Source organism: Amblyomma maculatum, chromosome 1 (genome assembly GCF_055883805.1).
Source record: "Amblyomma maculatum isolate TAMU_Amacu chromosome 1, ASM5588380v1, whole genome shotgun sequence".
In the NCBI taxonomy this organism is placed as follows: domain Eukaryota; kingdom Metazoa; phylum Arthropoda; class Arachnida; order Ixodida; family Ixodidae; genus Amblyomma; species Amblyomma maculatum.
The window spans coordinates 154,217,128-154,234,040 of NC_139344.1; the positions used below are offsets into that span (position 1 = coordinate 154,217,128).

The following is a 16,913-nucleotide window of genomic DNA, read 5'->3' on the forward strand; positions in this document are numbered from 1 at the left end:
CGTCATTCGTGTTTGTTGTACAACTGGAGGTGTGGTTTGTGCTTACCGTGAGATGCTGTGATTACGGATTACGTCCTACTAGAGTGCTGTGTGAGACTACGAAGAGTGCTGTGATGAGTGCGCCGATGCCCGGACGGACATCAGTGTGTCCGTTTATGATCGGCGATGTTGCACGTGCATGTCAGTGTTTATTAGGTGCAGTAGTAATTTATTTACACGCGCTGTGCAACAATCAGACGAAAATAAGTCATCGACAATTTGTTAGCCTGTATTACAGAGCTCAAAACTCGGAAAATGGGAATGCACATGATGCAGTTTTCGCATGTTGGAGTGGACCGAAAAATAAGTGCCCAGCCCACACCGCCGGGATGCGCATTCCTACAGGTGAAATGGTTCAGGTTTCTGTAAAATAGCTGCCTGGCACAGCACCTTTCGAAATTTTCAGGCTTTGTACTATTGTTGAAGGCCACTTTATCATTAATAAAGGAACGAATATGCTTTATGTGTTAATGACTAGTGTTTTTTCAACATATTATGTTCATTTTTTTTCGCTTTTCCTTAATTTTCTTTGTTTTTCATGCTAGAAAAACACAAATAGCACACTTTTAAACTTGTCAGTCCAAAGCTGAACATGAATATCTGCCATGCATGTGACAGCTTTAATGCTAGAAAGGTTGACATGTATAGCATGTATGTACACGCTGCGACATCTTAGTGGCACGTTCGGCTACTTGCCCCAAGGTCGTGATGTTTAATACCAGTGATGGCAGTCGCACTTTGGTGCAGGTGAAATGCAAATGCTTCTGTTTTCTGCAAGATGTCAATGCAAAGTACAAAGCCTGGGCAGTCAAATTAGTCTGGAGCTCTCCACTACGGTATTCTTCATAGCTACATATGTCACTTTAGGATGTGAAACCCTACATGCCACAGGTAGGCTGCATTGTTTTTTAGATTTTGTAACCTCTCATCTATGTTTTGCAACATTTGGCTAATTTTAGTTCCCAAACAGTTGCTAAAGATGAAACCGAAGCAGTTCATGGCATGGTTTGCTGCTTAGATTAATTTTCTAATTGCAGTTCTTTGAAACTTGCATCAATGCTGGACAGTTCAAATAGCAAGCAGTTGAATTACAGAAATGATGTGGATCATGCATTTCAGTTCTGACAAGTGGAAAGTAATGGTCCCCTCCTTGCATGCATAGGTGCCTTTAGACAAATACATACTCGGGTGTGTGATTGTGACGCATATCAAGGGTCAACAGAAAGCCATGTGGAGCCAGTGTGATATTCTTCATGAAGGCTAAAGTAAAATTGTACAACAGCTGCTGTACCATGCAGAAAAAAATTGATCATTTAGTGTATGATTAACTGACCATGAATAGCATCTTACTCAGAGTATGATGTGATATATATCTGGTTTAGCATCCCAAAATAACTACGGCTATGAGGAACACAATAGTTGAGGGCTCCGGTATAATTTCGACCACCTGGGGTTCTTTTACATGCACTGACACCGCACGGTGCATGACAGCCTATTGTTTCGCCTCTATTGAAATGCCTCTGCTGTGGCTGGAACCGAATCTGCATCTTTGGGTTCAGCAGCCAAGCACTCTAACTACTGAGCCAGCACAACGGGGCCAAGTATCAAAATGCATGCCATTACATTTCCTTCTAGCCTGTGGTTTTCTTCACAGAACTAATGTATACAAGAAAAAGTAAATATAGTTTTATTGCACATTATATTCACATTTCAGCAAACATTCTCTAGGAAAAAATTTCTCATAATGTTTGCATGGGAACCATGAACATCTTACAAAAACAAAACAATACACTTACTCCACTCCAATTGTTAATGGGCAAGGTTGCATCTATGCTACTACACTGCACTTATCACAAAACCACAAGCCCCATCTGCTTTGGCCAATCACTTGATGAAACTAACGGAGACAGATGTCGCACACCACAGACTGGTCGTCTCGCAACATATCTCTGCATATGTTACATTTCAATTTCATGCCTTTCCACTTAGCTTCAACTGTTGCCAGCATTACTAGTTACCCATCTTTTCTGAAATTCCTTTTTTATGCTGTTGGGATCAGCATCCTTGTTAACGATGGTCTCTGGAATTTTCGATGCTATCATTTTCACATCTTCCTCATCTGGAAGAACGAAGGAAATGACAAGCGTTGAGCAGAAAAAAAATTAGGGAGACTCCTAATCTCCACCTTTAAGGGTATGGTGTGCCAGCATTAATGGTTCTTGTCTGCAGATCCCACTGTGGATTCCCGTTAATTTACATGCCCTTTGCTACAAACATAATTACTAATTCCTTAATTCATGTGTCTGTTATCTCAGATATACTCATTAGCATACGGTCGTAGGCTGCCCTGTTAGGTGATAGACAACCTGGCATAGACCTCTGTAAGCCTCAACCTTTCTTAATTGGAGCTGAAACGTCGCAGAACATATTTCAAATATAACTTTGTAAGCTTGACTTAACAGCTCCTGCCATGTCGTGTGGCCTCGTGACATTTGGCTCATGGCACTTTTGGCTTGTGCACAGGGGTCATCTGTTAAATACTGGTTAACATGCATGACAAATACATTTTCACACAAACTGGTGACAAATGGTCAAGTGGTGCACTGCAGATTCTGAAATGTATACCTAATATGCATGCAAGGATCGCACCATCACATAACATGATCAAGAGTTCTATCAGTACCTGTAGTTACATAGCATTTCAATGCCCATTAAAGGACCACCTCAGACAATGGTTGTTGTTACCACAAGACCTGTTCTAACAGCGTACTGACACCATTCCACTGAGCGATGGACATGTATATGCACACCCTAGATAGCTCATGATTGTGGATCTCATTTATTTCTACGACTTCCAAGGAGTTCCTGTCGTCAGAAACCCTACACTTTATGAAATCGGGACAGTTGTCTTGAAAGGTGATGAAAAGAAATAACTAGGTTACCTTGATGCAATGCTAAATTACAGAGGGTGAATATGCTGCATGAAGATACCAAGAAGCTTGTACAAAGAAAAGTGAGAGTGAAATGGCAGGATTTTTGAAACAATGAAATAAACTACAAACTATACTTGTCAAACCTGTCATTAAGGAATGGAAATCATGCAGTAATCAAAAACACAACATGGAGGCCATTTTAGGTCATCTTCACAAAACACATATCCACACCTCACACACAGCTTCATACTTATGAAAGAGGACAAACCAATATGCAAGGAGTGTGGAGATGAACTAACAATGAACCATATCTTACACTTGCGCCAGAGTCGAGAAAATAAGAGGAAACATTTTGTACACTTTTGCAACAGATCCCTTTCCATCCCAGCATGATCCTAGGAGAGACGTGCAAATTTCCTGCATTTTTGGTTTCCTAAAATGTTCCTGAACAAGCTACATCCTAAAGAACATTTTAGTCATTACACACAAAATAAATACATTAAACCTTGTTCTTGGTGCATGGCAGCATTAGTCGCTTATGCACCATAAAAATCAATACAATGCTGTAAGGTATACCTTGGTTAGCTATGTAATATGAGACAAGCTTTCGGTCTGGTGTGGTCCTTATTCACGTGACAGCGCTGTCATGCGGGTCGATGTCCCAGCGATCGGAAAGTGACCTATTCCAATAATTCTACAAACTGAAGGCGATTCTACAGATTTCTAAAGACTGGAGTGCTCAACTGTCTTATCAACGTCCGCCTGCTTTGACAGCCTGGAGTGAAACTGTTGAAGAGAATACATTTTTTAACATTTAACGCGTTTCTGAAGGCGTTGCTTTAAATTACGGGGCCCACAAAAAGCAGCTGAATGTCAAACGCCGCCTAGGTAGGCTTTCTAGCTAGACAGCGGTGTAACGTGGAAAATCGCTCCGCCGGTCCATCGCTGGCGCCGCTGACTTGACAGGCGAACTGTTCAAACTTATAGCTACAGACCACACCTGAAACACTGAATTGCGCATGATCAAGGCAGAATTTCTCTAACACTGAGCACTGGTAGCTATCGATTTCGCGCCCAATATTGTGAAAATCTGTCCTCTCTTCGATCATTGATACGTCCACGGTTGAACATTTATGCGCCTCGGGGTAGGCCAGCCGTTGGAACATGGATGCGTGGTTGTAGCAACGATCACTTGCATGGCACACTTTGCAAAATTCCAAGAGTCAGCTTCTGCAACGAAATGTGCAGCTCACATTTTCTACCGCATACCTAAGTCCAGCGATGCATGCATATCGATCCCGATCGTTTCAAAGCTGCGCGGCCGTTCAGTCGGGTCACGCTAACCTCGAGCATGCGGAGGTTTAAACTACATGTACGCAAAATTCAACGACAAGAAAAAGATGCAGGCTAAGCACAAAGAACATTGCTGTTCACATGGAAATCGGATCATTCGTGCTTCCGTCTTTCCGGTTGTGCACTCTTGCGGTGCGGTGCAGTAGGTCTTCGCCTCGACGAGTCGATGTGCAGCTCGCCGCAGTAGCAGCGCAGGCCTCTAGTAGATTCGGCATGTCTTCTGCCACGACTCTGAGGTAGAATTTAAACGAAGAATTTAGCTAGAAACATCCTGTTTCCTCGGTCTGCATGTGAGGAACAAGCATAATGCCATTTCACATACATACTTTGGACTGCTGAATGTTCTGCACGGCGAGGTGCGTGTGTGTTGTGCCAGCGCTAGATCTTCGGAGGTCGATGCACGACCTAAGACAGCGTAAATTCTAGGAATAGCTCGCTCGCATTACGGGCAGATCGAGGTGATAGTTTAGAGCGAAGCGAAAGCTGCTCGTGAATGTGCGTATCTCGATGCCAGCTGGTGGAGCTGGTGCAGTACGTAGCATCGCCTGCAGCTATGTGCGTGACAGCGATGCTTGCCGTACACAACCCTAAGTGAAGACCGTATTCTATGTTAGAACGGATGCACTCTTCGTAGCACCTCATCGAGGGTCCGGCTAGGTGATATCATAGAGCATAAGATCATTCACGCGTAGCAAGCGGAATATGGCCGCGTTCGACGTGCATATAGCCATGAGCCTGTATATCGACGTCCGCCGTATCTTTACGAGAATCGAATGGATACGTCGGACGTACCTTTAGACACTTCGAACATAGAAACCTAGTCCTGATTCGAGCGGTAGCCACTCCGACAGAGCGACACGAAACATGTCTTTTCCCTGCCCTGATGCTTTATTTTTAGCATCATTAGTCGTTGCAAATTTAATTATCTCATATGAATGCAAGAAACAGAACGACTAAAACAAAAGAACAGCGTAGACGCGTCCAAAGCGCTCGAACCCACTGATGGCTCGGCCAGCGCAGCTGCGGCAAATCAAGGGCGCGCCGGCGGCCGACGGCGTCGACGGCACAAGGGGCTTTAGCCTTTACGATGAGCAGCGCCCCTGGCGGCCAAAGTTGGAAGGCATCGCCGGCGCGGCCACCTCTTCCCATTGAGAGAGCCCTCCGCACGGCACACTAGCCAGTCAGTGCAAGTCTCATATCCAATGCAATCCAATCCAATTATCAAACACGCATTCAAAATGGCTGAGACTGACGCTATGGCGGAAGGCGTTGATGCCTCGGGGAAAACAGTTTTATATCTTGATTTTAACTCTTTCGTTACGGCAGCTGGACAGGGAAATATGCAGAATGTTGTCATCGTGAACAGTGGATCCGGTGGTACAAACATTTCTAGCGTGCACGGTGCCAACATCTCCAAAGTGTACGAAGTGCCTCTGGAGGATATAACGCGTCCAATTCCTGTTACCCACTTCGACGAAGACAAAGTTAGAGCCATTGCAGAACTTCTTCAGGTTAGTTTTCACTGGCATTCGCTTTTTGTGCTACGTCAAAATGATCTCTTGATGATCCTGCAGCCATTTGCACCGTACTACGTTTTGAACTTGCTTATGGCGGTGCTTTTGATTTGCTGTGTTGGCTGCGGCATTGTAGTTATTTATGTGACCAGGGTACTGACAGCATAAGTGGCAGCCCACTTACCGATTTTTTTTTTCTTTAGAACATACCCTTGAGTGATTTGACATCACATGCAATCGACGAAGCGTTCGAACGCCCGGGTTGTTGCGACTGTAGAAAGAAAATGCACGGGCCTGCTACTGGCTCTGTAGCTGAACCACCTCCGCTGCATTGTGCGGACAGAAGAGAAAATAGAGAACAAAGAAAAAGAAGAGGGAGAGAAAGACTCGCGTCAGCAACAGCCGTCGTCCACCACCGAAGCAGTGGCGGGTGCAATGACGACCAACAACGGATAAAAATTCGGTGGCAGGCTAGCCCCCGCCGCAAGCGGCGGTGACCTACCTGTCCCAGCCCGTAGGGCTAGGAGCAGCCACCCCCGGGAACCGCTTACACCTGGGTGCTAGCATGCAAGTTCGAATTGTTGGGTGTAACTATCGCCGGAATGAAACAAAACCCATATTATTTCTTGTAGACGGTAAATCAGACTTATAGAGATAGATTCACTAATAAATCTAACGTGCTTGAAGAGGAAATGAGTCATACCGAATATGACAGTGAGCTGTTCTTTCTTTTTTTAATTTTAGTAACTGTCTAGTAGCTCTACAAGGCTCACTACCATGCGTGTACACTAGACTGAAGATTTGCTGCCTTTCTGAATGTACAATGCTGTTAGCTTGAAAATCGTGCAAATTAATGTGGACTATAGGGAGCTTGCACGAAACGCTGAGAGCACCATTTTCCTGTACAGTGCAGCAGTCGACCGTGGAGCTTGCACGAAACGCTGAGAGCACCATTTTCCTGTACAGTGCAGCAGTCGACCGTGGAGCGGGCCTCGCAAAGGGTCCAAGCAATGGTCTACTGTGCTGTTTTGAGCTGTAATAGCTGAGTGCAGACTAAAGTGCAAAACGTGAAGTCCGGACAAGATGACAGTGAGTTTTTCAAAATACCGAAATTATGCTTGCACGAATGGGACAAGACCGGGGGAGATCGGAATGTTGCAGACGAGAGTGGCTTGCACACATCAACAGATGTGGCATTTACAACGGTCCGGACAAATACCAAGTGTATGCACGTCATTTCGTGTCAGGATTGCAGTCATCAAAAAGTTTAGACTGCCGACCTGCAAAATGAACACGTGAAGCTAGATTAGTGAGCTTCTGCAGCAATCCGTGCCTCAATGTGCAACTTTCGAGGTGCAAGCATAAGCCACTCTCCTCAGATACATTCCGATCGCTAGTCCTGTTGTCGTATTCGTGCAAGCGTACCTTCGCTGTTTTGAAAAACTCGCAGTCGTCTTGTTTGGACTTCACCTTTTGCACTTTAGTCTGCGTTCGGCTATTACAGCCAACAACCGCACAGTAGACTATTTATTTGACACTATTTGCGCGGCCCGCTCCACCATCAACTGCTGCACTGCACAGGAAAATGGCGCTCATAACGTTTCGTGTAAGCTCCCTATACAATCACCGCCTGAATAAAAAGCATGAAAGCCCAACCAGATGGCTTTTCATTTTCATTGCACAGAGTATTGCTTGTGTTTTGCAAATTTTGTTCAGTGTTTTCTGGCATATGCGTGCGTAATCCTAAAAATTCCAGCGCAGAACAGAAAAGAAAAAAAAGTTGACACATACAGGCAAGCCAACAAATAAGCGCTGGTTTTGAACTTGTCAATTTGTCCTTATATGCCATTTTTTCTGTCTTGCACTGGAATCCTTTGTCATGGATCACCAACCTGCCTTTAGTACACAGGCCTACCTATGTTCTAAAAGAAAAAAAAAAAATATGTGAGTATGCTGCCAACTTGGGTCAAATATTTTACACCTGCTCTCAATAAAAGTTTTTCTCTCTCTGGTAACATGTGCCTCTGCTGTATTTGTTCAGGTAAAAAGCTACACATTGAGGCAACTATGGCAGGGGTTGTGTCGTGCTTTCATTTTCCTGGCTGATAATACTGCTCTTGGCCATTGACAAGCTGGCCAATCAACGGTCATGCAGTACAATTGAAGAATTGCTTGGGTGTACATTTTGTGATGATAGTGCATATCTTGGGTTTGTGATTCATCTCAAAAATTCTGTTTGCACTGGCATATTGTGTTTGAACCTTTTTATTTTATTTGAGCTGTACAGACAGCAGCCGCGAGTTGGCGACCATACGTCTTGGCAAAAGGATGGGCACATGTCTTTTGTCCTTGCTTTTGTGTCTTCTGGCAAACAGTTTCCTTGTAATTCATATTAAGGAGGAAAGGGTAGTGTTGTTGACATTTGTGGCCTTTCTTCCTTTCCAGTGCACGTCACATTAGCTTGGTGAAGAGGTAGGACATCTGTTTAAAGCAGCAAGCAAAAATTACTTTGTCGAATGTATACTCTGCATGTGAATATATGTACTTCTTCTAGTCACTGTTTCAATTGAAATAATTTATAATTTTTATTTTAGGTATGGCTCACTCTGTTTCTGGAATTTAGATGTGGTTAAAGGTAAACGATAACGTCCAAGATTGAGGTTTGCATGGTTTAATATTTTGCATTTTCAAGAACTCCAGATGTGAAATGTATTTTTTGATAAAAGAACGGGATATAAGAAACAATTACAAAATATATTCTCTGTATCAATTGAGTGATGTCAAATTGTGGGGTACAGCGCAGAAGTATTTGCATGTCCTAAAATGGTGGTTTAGTGTGTCGCATAAGAAGGAAAGACATAGGACACAACCACCACTACGTGAATAAACTTTCCGAACTGATTTATTGCTCGAATGCTGAACTGGTGCTGAAGCTGTGCCGTCATCTGCAGGGCAGGAACTGGCAGGCAAATCTGGCAAGGCATGTTCAGGGGACTGTGGTGGACTGGGAAGTTAGGACTGGTTAGTGGGTTAGTGCATCTTACCTGTACTCACCTATGGGGCTGAAACGTGGAACCTAACCAAGAAAGTTCTACTTAAGTTGAGGACAACCCAGAGGGCTGTGGAATGCAAAATGGTACGGGTAACATTAAGAGATAGGAAGCGTGCAGAGTGGGTCAGAGAAATAACTCAAGTTACCGACATTCTAGTGGAAATTAAGAAGAAGAAATGGGCATGGGCGGGACATGTAGTGCGAAGAGAGGATAACCGATGGTCGCTTGGGGTAACAAACTGGGTTCCAAGAGAAGGAAAGCATAGCAGGGGGCGGCAGAAAGTTAGGCGGGCGGATGAGGTTAAGAAGTTTGCGGGGGTCAAATGGATGCAGCTAGCACAGAACCGGGTTAAGTGTAGAAATATGGGAGAAGCCTTCGCCCTGCAGTGGGTATAGTCAGGCTGATGATGATGATGATGAGTGGGAAGTAACAGCTGCCCTGTTAGCTTTTAGACTTGGGGATAGTCAGAGGATAGCCAAAAGTCAGACATTATCAATATAGATAAGGTAGTCAAATTAATCAAGGAGTTCTGCACTCATCTATGAAGTAGCCAAAGTAATCAGGGCGATGCAGTAGTACAGCAAAGCAGTCAGAAGGCCTGCCGGTAAAAAAAGAATTAAGTAAAGAAAGCATTAGAAGCACTTTAAAACGAGAAAGCAGTTGGGATCAGGTAACTGCAGATTTCCTGGACAATGGAGAGACAGTGCTAGAAACACTGGCCACCCTGTACAAGCAATTTTTCATGACCTCGAGAGTACCAGAATCTTGAAAGAGTGCTAACATTATTTTAAACCATAAGAAAAGGAAGTCACAAACTTTATATATTAATAGACCTGTCAGCTTACTATCCATTGCATCCAAAGTATTTACTAAGGTAATTGCTAATAGAATCAGGACAACCTTCAGACTGCAGTAAACCGAAGAACCAGGCAGGCCATCATGAAGGCTACTCTACAATAGACCATATACACAATCGACCAGGTAATAGAAAAATGCTTTGAATATAACCGGCCCCTATACATAGCATTCTTAGAAAGCATTTGACTTGAATTCTTAGCACTCTTGCAGCATTGCGGAGTCAGTGTGTAGATGAGCCACATGGGAAAGTACTGGAAGATATCCATCCTGCATAACTGCCAACCCTCCTGATTCGCCCAGGAAACTCTCAATTTTTGACGGAACTTTCTGATTCTAAGACCACTGCCATGTATCTCCCAAAGAATTCTCTCTGACAGCGCACAAACGGTTTTTGTGGAACTAGCACTGCAGAATCTGCAGCTGCATCGTAATTTCCAGAGTCACCTTTAATGGCCACGCTAGTGACATCGGCCTCATTGGCTAAGAAGCCAATCAAAGCCAAATCAATCTAAAGTAGCTGCAGTAACTGTGGCTTGTTGCATTTCATATCCTGTGTTGCAGCTGCTTGTGTGTATAGCTAGGCTGCCTGTGTGGCGCCTGCCAGGAATTCTCGTGTGCTTGAAGTCCTGGCGCTATCGAAGATCAAGAAAAGATAATTACAAAATTTTGCAATCTTATGCTTCTGAATTTCTGTTTTGTGACACCAAGAAAAGGCAAACATTTTGCCCCATGTATGGGTGTGACGTCAGCATGTCTCACAGTAGTAAAAGTGAATGTGCAACGCAACCCTCCAACATCTGGTGCTGGTGAAGGGCCATCAGTCTGGACCATTCTTTAAGTGAAACTACTCCGACAGATTTTTTAAACTAGCAATATCTGCTACTGCAAGAGCTCGTTGGATAATGCTAGGAAGTTTAGGCAATCACCCCCCCCCCTCACTTCCCTGCATGAATAATCAAGAAAGATCTCCCTATTTTAATTTCACCAGGTTGGCAGGTAATGATAGTGGCTACGCAGCAACCATAGTCTTACATAAAGAAAGTAATAGGATTTCCATGTGGAAGGGTGTTAGACAAGGAGACACAATTGCACCAGTAGTACTATTCACTGGATTCGAAACAGTCACTAATAAGGGTAGATGGAGAATACCTCAGTAATCTATGATTTGCTGATGACATTGCCTTGGTAAGTAAAACTCGGAATGAATTGCAAATGGCCACTGACCTGGACAGGCAAAACAGAACAGTAGGTCTAAAAAAAATTACCGACGATTACGTTACTTCCTAATGCGAAATTTGAGCGCAGCAAATAAGCTGTTTCACCTTTTCGATAGATTGAGGCAAAGAAATCGAGCAACACATGTATGCGCTATCACAGAATTTTTTTTTTATTTTTCACACGTATTCCTTTAACAAAGACTCCCTTCTCGGCGGCGGCGATGAGCTTCTGCTTCAGCCTCGCTTACACCTGGTTGCTCTCGACGGTGGCGATGAGCCTCCGCTCCGGCGGTGCGAACGGCAGGGTCTTCTCGACGGCGGCGATGAGCTTCTGCTTCAGCCTCGCTTACTGCTTTGGATTCTGGCGGCGACGGCGCTGGGCCGCTGCTCTGGCGGCTCGTTTTGCAGCAGCAGCGGACGGAGGACTTCCACCGGTCGTCTCGCTCATGGCTCAGAAAGAACTGGCAGATAATTTCGCAGTGGCGAACGGCAGCGGCAATTTCGGCTCGGGCGGTGCACATATACAGATTCGCCGCCACCGATCTGGCTCTCTGATTGCCACCGCACAGGGGTTGCATTGGAGGAGGAACGAAGAAAGGAATTAAGTTCGAGCCGGCGCTTTGACAACCGGAGACTCGCAGAAAGAGGGAGGAGGGGGGCGGCATGTACACCCAGCGGCAAACGATGGGGGCAGAAGCGCGCGCAGCAAGCGGACAACGCGATAAAGGGAGGAGGGAAGAGATAGCAGCGACTGACTGATGCTGCTGACGCCGATAGTGAGTCAACCCCAGCTGCGGAGCTGGTTTCAGGGACAACGCCGCCGATGGCGACGCAAACAATATGATACCCTCGCTTCCGCAGCGCCGAGAACCAGGTCTAGCTGTGGGAAGGTGGTCACGTATTCGTCGACGTGCCGGGGCCTACGTGAAATAACCGGCGCGTCGGCAACTGAAGAGCACCCTATCCGCCACACAGGAACAGGGGGGGGGACCCTCCTCTCCTCTTTCTACATGGCGGCGACGGTGTTCTATGCAGTCACGTTATCTTGACTCTCTAGCGGCGTCAGCGGCATCCAGCGGTATCAGTTGGTCGCTGCTAGCGCTGGGGGGATGAAAGGGGGGGGCGGAGCTGGTTACGAGGCCGACGCGAAACCCAGGAACGGACGCCAAAGAGCTGCGCTCTAAAATTATTATGCAGAAAACTTGTGTAACGTTCAGCAGTATCAGAAGGAAACAACAGTTTACTAGGTAGCTTCAAATCCTTTGCACCCTAAATAAGCTGGCCCTGCTTGTGAATAATAAACTGGCGCATGATCCTGCACCTTATGTATCACTTTTGGTTACCTGCCCCACCCACCCCAGGGACATGCACCTCAGGGATGTCCAAAATGTAAGGCCCTTCATATTTTTTTTTCTTGGAACTCCGTTCATTCAAAATTTTTTTTTAGCCACATATCGGCTAGAGCTATATAACTTTTCAGTGTAACCTTGGCCAGGAAGCGCGGCTTTGCGCCTCTGATGAACAAGAGCATGCATGCCTACTTTGTACTGCTTTTTTCTTTCACTGCACCGATGCCAGCGACAACCCTCGCTTTCACACTAACCTGAAAACAATAGAAGTGGTTTCCAGATTTGTCTGGACTCGACTGTCCTATTCTCCTTTGAGTATAGAGTTGTCACAGTCTGACTTTCATCTTTGAACTTCACACATCTGGATTTGATAACAACAAGACTATAATTTATGCATTCAGGACTGGGCTACACCAGAAGCGAAGCATGGAAGACACGAGTTCACCTGAAAAGTATGGCGAGGTAGCGTTAAAGGATCTCTGTGGTCATGGAGGGAGAACCTGTGGCCACACCCTCTCGCTTATTGCTTTAACATAAGGCTTTTTGACCTAAGTGAATGAACATGCCTTGGTGGCGTAAAGGTAGCTTGCCTGACGTGCAACTGAAGGTTGAAGGTTCAATTCCACCGCATGACTTCACATTTCATTAAAGCGATATCCCTGCTTAGGTGTCATTACGAGACCGCTCTTGACCAATCAGGATTTTCCAGTCACACTGATGCCACCTTTTCCATCAAATGGGATCTTTCAACTCTTAAGCGTTACAAGCTGGTACAAAGAAGGCATGTATTCCCTTGTTCACCAGTGGCATAAAACTAGGCAAATTGAGATCACATCAAAAATTAATTTAGGCCCAGCTGATATGCAACTATAATGTTTGTGAATTTCATAGAATTAACAGTTTTGAAAAAAAAAAAGAAAGAAAGAAAAGGGAGGGGCATTAGTTTTTGGACACCCTCACATTTAAACTTTCTTTATTTCTGCGTATGTTAAGAGAGTGGAGTTTGTTGGCATAGAGATTAACAGTTTAGAGTAATGCATTTCTTCATTTTTCTTGTTGCTTTGCTGCTTGGGTTTCATATGATTGGCAGATGAAATAAACAAGTTAAAAAATAAAAATACAATGGGTGTTACATGCAGGCAACCAGACACTGGGGAAGCATGTCTCCTGCAAATTGGGATGTCAAATTATTTAAAACGTGAAGGGCCTTTCATGTAGCAGGCATTGGCTGAACCAGGAAAGAGTTTTTATCATTTTTTGTGGCATACATGCTCTAATATATTGCAAAGTTAATTGTAGCCGCACAGTCTAGTACTGCACTTGTTTATAGAAAATGTCCAAGCTTAAAAACAGTTATATGTAGGAACAGCAACAACTATGAACAGCTCAAGCTCAGGGCTTGCTCTGTCATGTTGGGCCACGCAAGTTTCTTACTGTTAGGAGCAGGCTGAGCCAGTTCCTTTAGTGCAAGTATTGTGTGTCAACCTTACTAGACTCCAGAACAGCAGCCCGTTGTAACTCTGTAACATGTCTCTTGTCAGTTGGTAGGGATGCTTTATGTGTAGTATTATGCCTTATTGTTGTTTGCTGATAAGGCAGCAAGAGTATGAAGCGGCTATCTTTCTTTTTAATTTTTTGCTAATGCTTTGTAATAGAGGTGTGCATGGAGTGAAATTTCGAGCCCGAGCCCGGCCCGGCCAAACTCGGCTAGGGACTGAGCCTGGACCGGCCCATCATGCTGTAATTGCAGTTGCTGTGGTGAAAAAGAAGAAAATAATTTCAAAAAAGGTTTTCCAAGATCTTAATATGTTGAGTTCTCATGTTTGAAATGACATATTTGCTGACAAGACATTCGTAGAATTAACTTATTGCGCAAAAACAAGTTATAGATTGTGTTGAAGCATTTGCAGCGATCCTGTATAACGAACCTGGTGGTGCTTAAGTTTCTTCCGGTGCTACAACTTGGGGCTGGAAAGACTAACACATTCTTTGATAGAAAAGCAAGTTTTTGGTAAGGAGCTTGTTTGCTTCTCCAAAAGTGCGCAAGCTCTAAACCTGATTTTGTGACCAAGTACACGATGAGCTCCTCTGGCCCAGCGTTTGCCTTTCACGTGAAATTTTCACAAGGGAAACATGAGGAAACGCTTGCACCGCAGATGCTTTGCGGTATGTCCCGCTTCAAGCGAGTCACTATAGAGACGTGTGATAAGCGACAGCCTGGCGGGAATTTTGAAATGGGTACCTAAACATCAGCGTTGGTGTTACCAAACTCAACTAAATAGCCCGCAAGTGGCCCCTCTGCTCGATTACTGATGGCTACCAAAGATCCGTTTGCGGTGAGGAGGCGAGGAGGAAAGGCGAATCGACACCAGGAAAGAACTTGAAAGGTCTCGCGTGGGGACGACGCGGGAATATGCTGTGCATTCTGGACGCTTATAACACGGCCATGTTCGCGCTTACGTGAATGTTGCGCGTGTCCATGAACGGGGCGTCCGGCCTGCCCGAGATTAATGTACCTTGGCCCGAGCCCAGAGCGAAAAGGCTTCCGAGCGGCCCAAGCCCTGGGCCGTATACGGGCTTTCAGGCCGGCCCGAGCCCGTGCACAACTCTACTTTGTAATGATGAAATTATTGTAATGTGCTAATTTAGTTGCTTTCTTTCATGCAGAATCCAAGCACCAAAGACCAGGTTGCACCTGTGGACATTCTGTGGATCAAGGGTACTGAAGGTGGCAACTACTATTACTCTTTTGGAGGCAACCACAGATTTGAAGCCTGCTACAGGTTGGGCCTCACGACCATCCGTGCCAAGCTTATTCGGTCAGCACCTGCAGCGCTGCCTCTCTACCTGGGAGGGTCAACGCCAGATCTCAAGTGATACACAAAACACAAGTGTATGTTGTTATAGTTGCCTTAACTACATTAATTGATCATTACTGCCATCACAGCTCTTACTACCATGGTCACCTACACAGAATACATTTTGTTTAAATTGGAATTGACAAGCAGCTTTGCCAGGAACATTGGAGTAATAAAAACAAGCTTCAAAACTCTAAGTATTCTACGTTTCCTATCAATTGATATCTTTGCAAGGAAAGTAAAATGGAAAAAAAAAAAAGAAAAGAAATGCACTCCAGTACATTTCTTACATGCTGTATTGAAATTTTCATCAACCAATGTATTTTTGAATGTGCCATCTGCTCTGCTAATATAGACATAAGGAGCCACACACCTTCAGAAGGTGGTTTGTGGAGAGATAACCTTGAATTCTGGTAATAATAACAATGTTTAATTATCACCAGTAGATAGTTAAGTCTGGTGTAGACCAAGGGCCTCGTCAATAATCTGCAATCTCCCCCTTTATTGAACATGTTGAGGCAAGTCTACCCCAACATTTATCCTGATTCCATTGCTCTCTCTATCACCCTATCATCTTGAATTAAGTTATCTTTCCCTTGGTGAATTTGAACTCCAGTAGGCGATTAGTATTTGTGTTTAGCACATCTCAAGTCCTGCCTGCCTTCCCTTTTTTCTCTTAAAGGGGAGAGAGTACTTTTGGAGACAAGTGTGAAAATATTAGCATATTTTGTTAGATCTTGCCCCATGGTGGCAATAACAAGGGAGGATGCGTGGCTTAGGCAAGGATGTATATTTTAGAACAGCATTAACCCTTTCACTATTTTTGCCGTTAGGGTACTGCGGCTGCATTCCATCCCACGGCGTTTTTGCCGTACGGGTACTGCGCTAAATGCATAGCGTTTTAAAAAGTTCGACCCGGAGGACGGGGGGAGTCTCCCCCCTTCCCCCCCCCCCCCCCCTCCTTGGAATATTCGACAGTAAAAGGGTTAAAGAAAGTGGACTCTTGAATGTATGGTTTTGGCTAGCATGGCGGACACCTGGAGTCAATACACTGCATTCTATGGCTATATGCAAACATCCTACAGACAGCTAATTCTTGTCTGTATAAACTTAAATACTTATGACGCTTTTAATAAGGGACAGTGACTTATTACTTTACCTTGCTTGATCCCCCCCCCCCCCCCCTGGGGGTAGCTCAGTGGTTAGGGCTCTTGACAGCTAATCCTGAGAACATGAGTTTGACCCTGGCCACAGCAGCCACTTTTTAATGGAGGTGAAATGCAAGACGCTCATGTTCAATGCAATGCGAGTATGTGTTAAAGAAAAGAAAAAGAAATCCAGGTGGTTGAAATTTCCCGAGCTCTCCACTACGGTGTCCTTCATAGCTGACGTCACTTTAGAATGTTAAAAATATTCTGCAGAGAAATTATGACTTCCTGTGAAATTGCTGAAATTTCATTCAGGAGATGTGAGTACAGTAAATTCTCGTTAACTCGAAGGTGTAAAATCCGGAGAAAATTTCGAGATAAGCGGAGTTTCGAGTTAAGCAAAATGTCAAAAATTTTTGGCTACAACCCTTGGAGATCCATCGCGTGCTTTGTTACCACCCTCTGTTTTCAGTGTTGCTTTGTTACCACCCCGTCGTCGTTCGGTCTTGGAGAGTACAGTTACGCTATATCCCATTTCTAACAGTACACAACTTGAAATACAATAACTGATTAAATTTTTTACGCATCGCG

At 44.6% G+C, this 16,913-nt stretch overlaps 1 protein-coding gene and 1 long non-coding RNA gene across 2 annotated transcripts; one reads left to right on the forward strand and one right to left on the reverse strand.

The window, feature by feature from the left end:
• Positions 1–1,703: 1,703 nt before the first annotated feature.
• On the reverse strand, positions 1,704–4,965 carry LOC146204668 (uncharacterized). Its single transcript, XR_014704019.1, has 2 exons — positions 4,652–4,965; positions 1,704–4,556 (listed from the first exon to the last, which is right to left on the reverse strand). It is a non-coding gene; the product is annotated as an uncharacterized LOC146204668 (long non-coding RNA).
• A 519-nt stretch (positions 4,966–5,484) lies between these two features.
• On the forward strand, positions 5,485–15,371 carry LOC146204669 (sulfiredoxin-1-like). Its single transcript, XM_084589373.1, has 2 exons — positions 5,485–5,836; positions 14,984–15,371. Exons 1-2 carry the CDS (start codon positions 5,528–5,530, stop codon positions 15,191–15,193), a joined length of 519 nt encoding a protein of 172 aa, XP_084445499.1. The 5' UTR covers positions 5,485–5,527; the 3' UTR covers positions 15,194–15,371.
• The last annotated feature ends 1,542 nt before the right edge of the window (positions 15,372–16,913 follow it).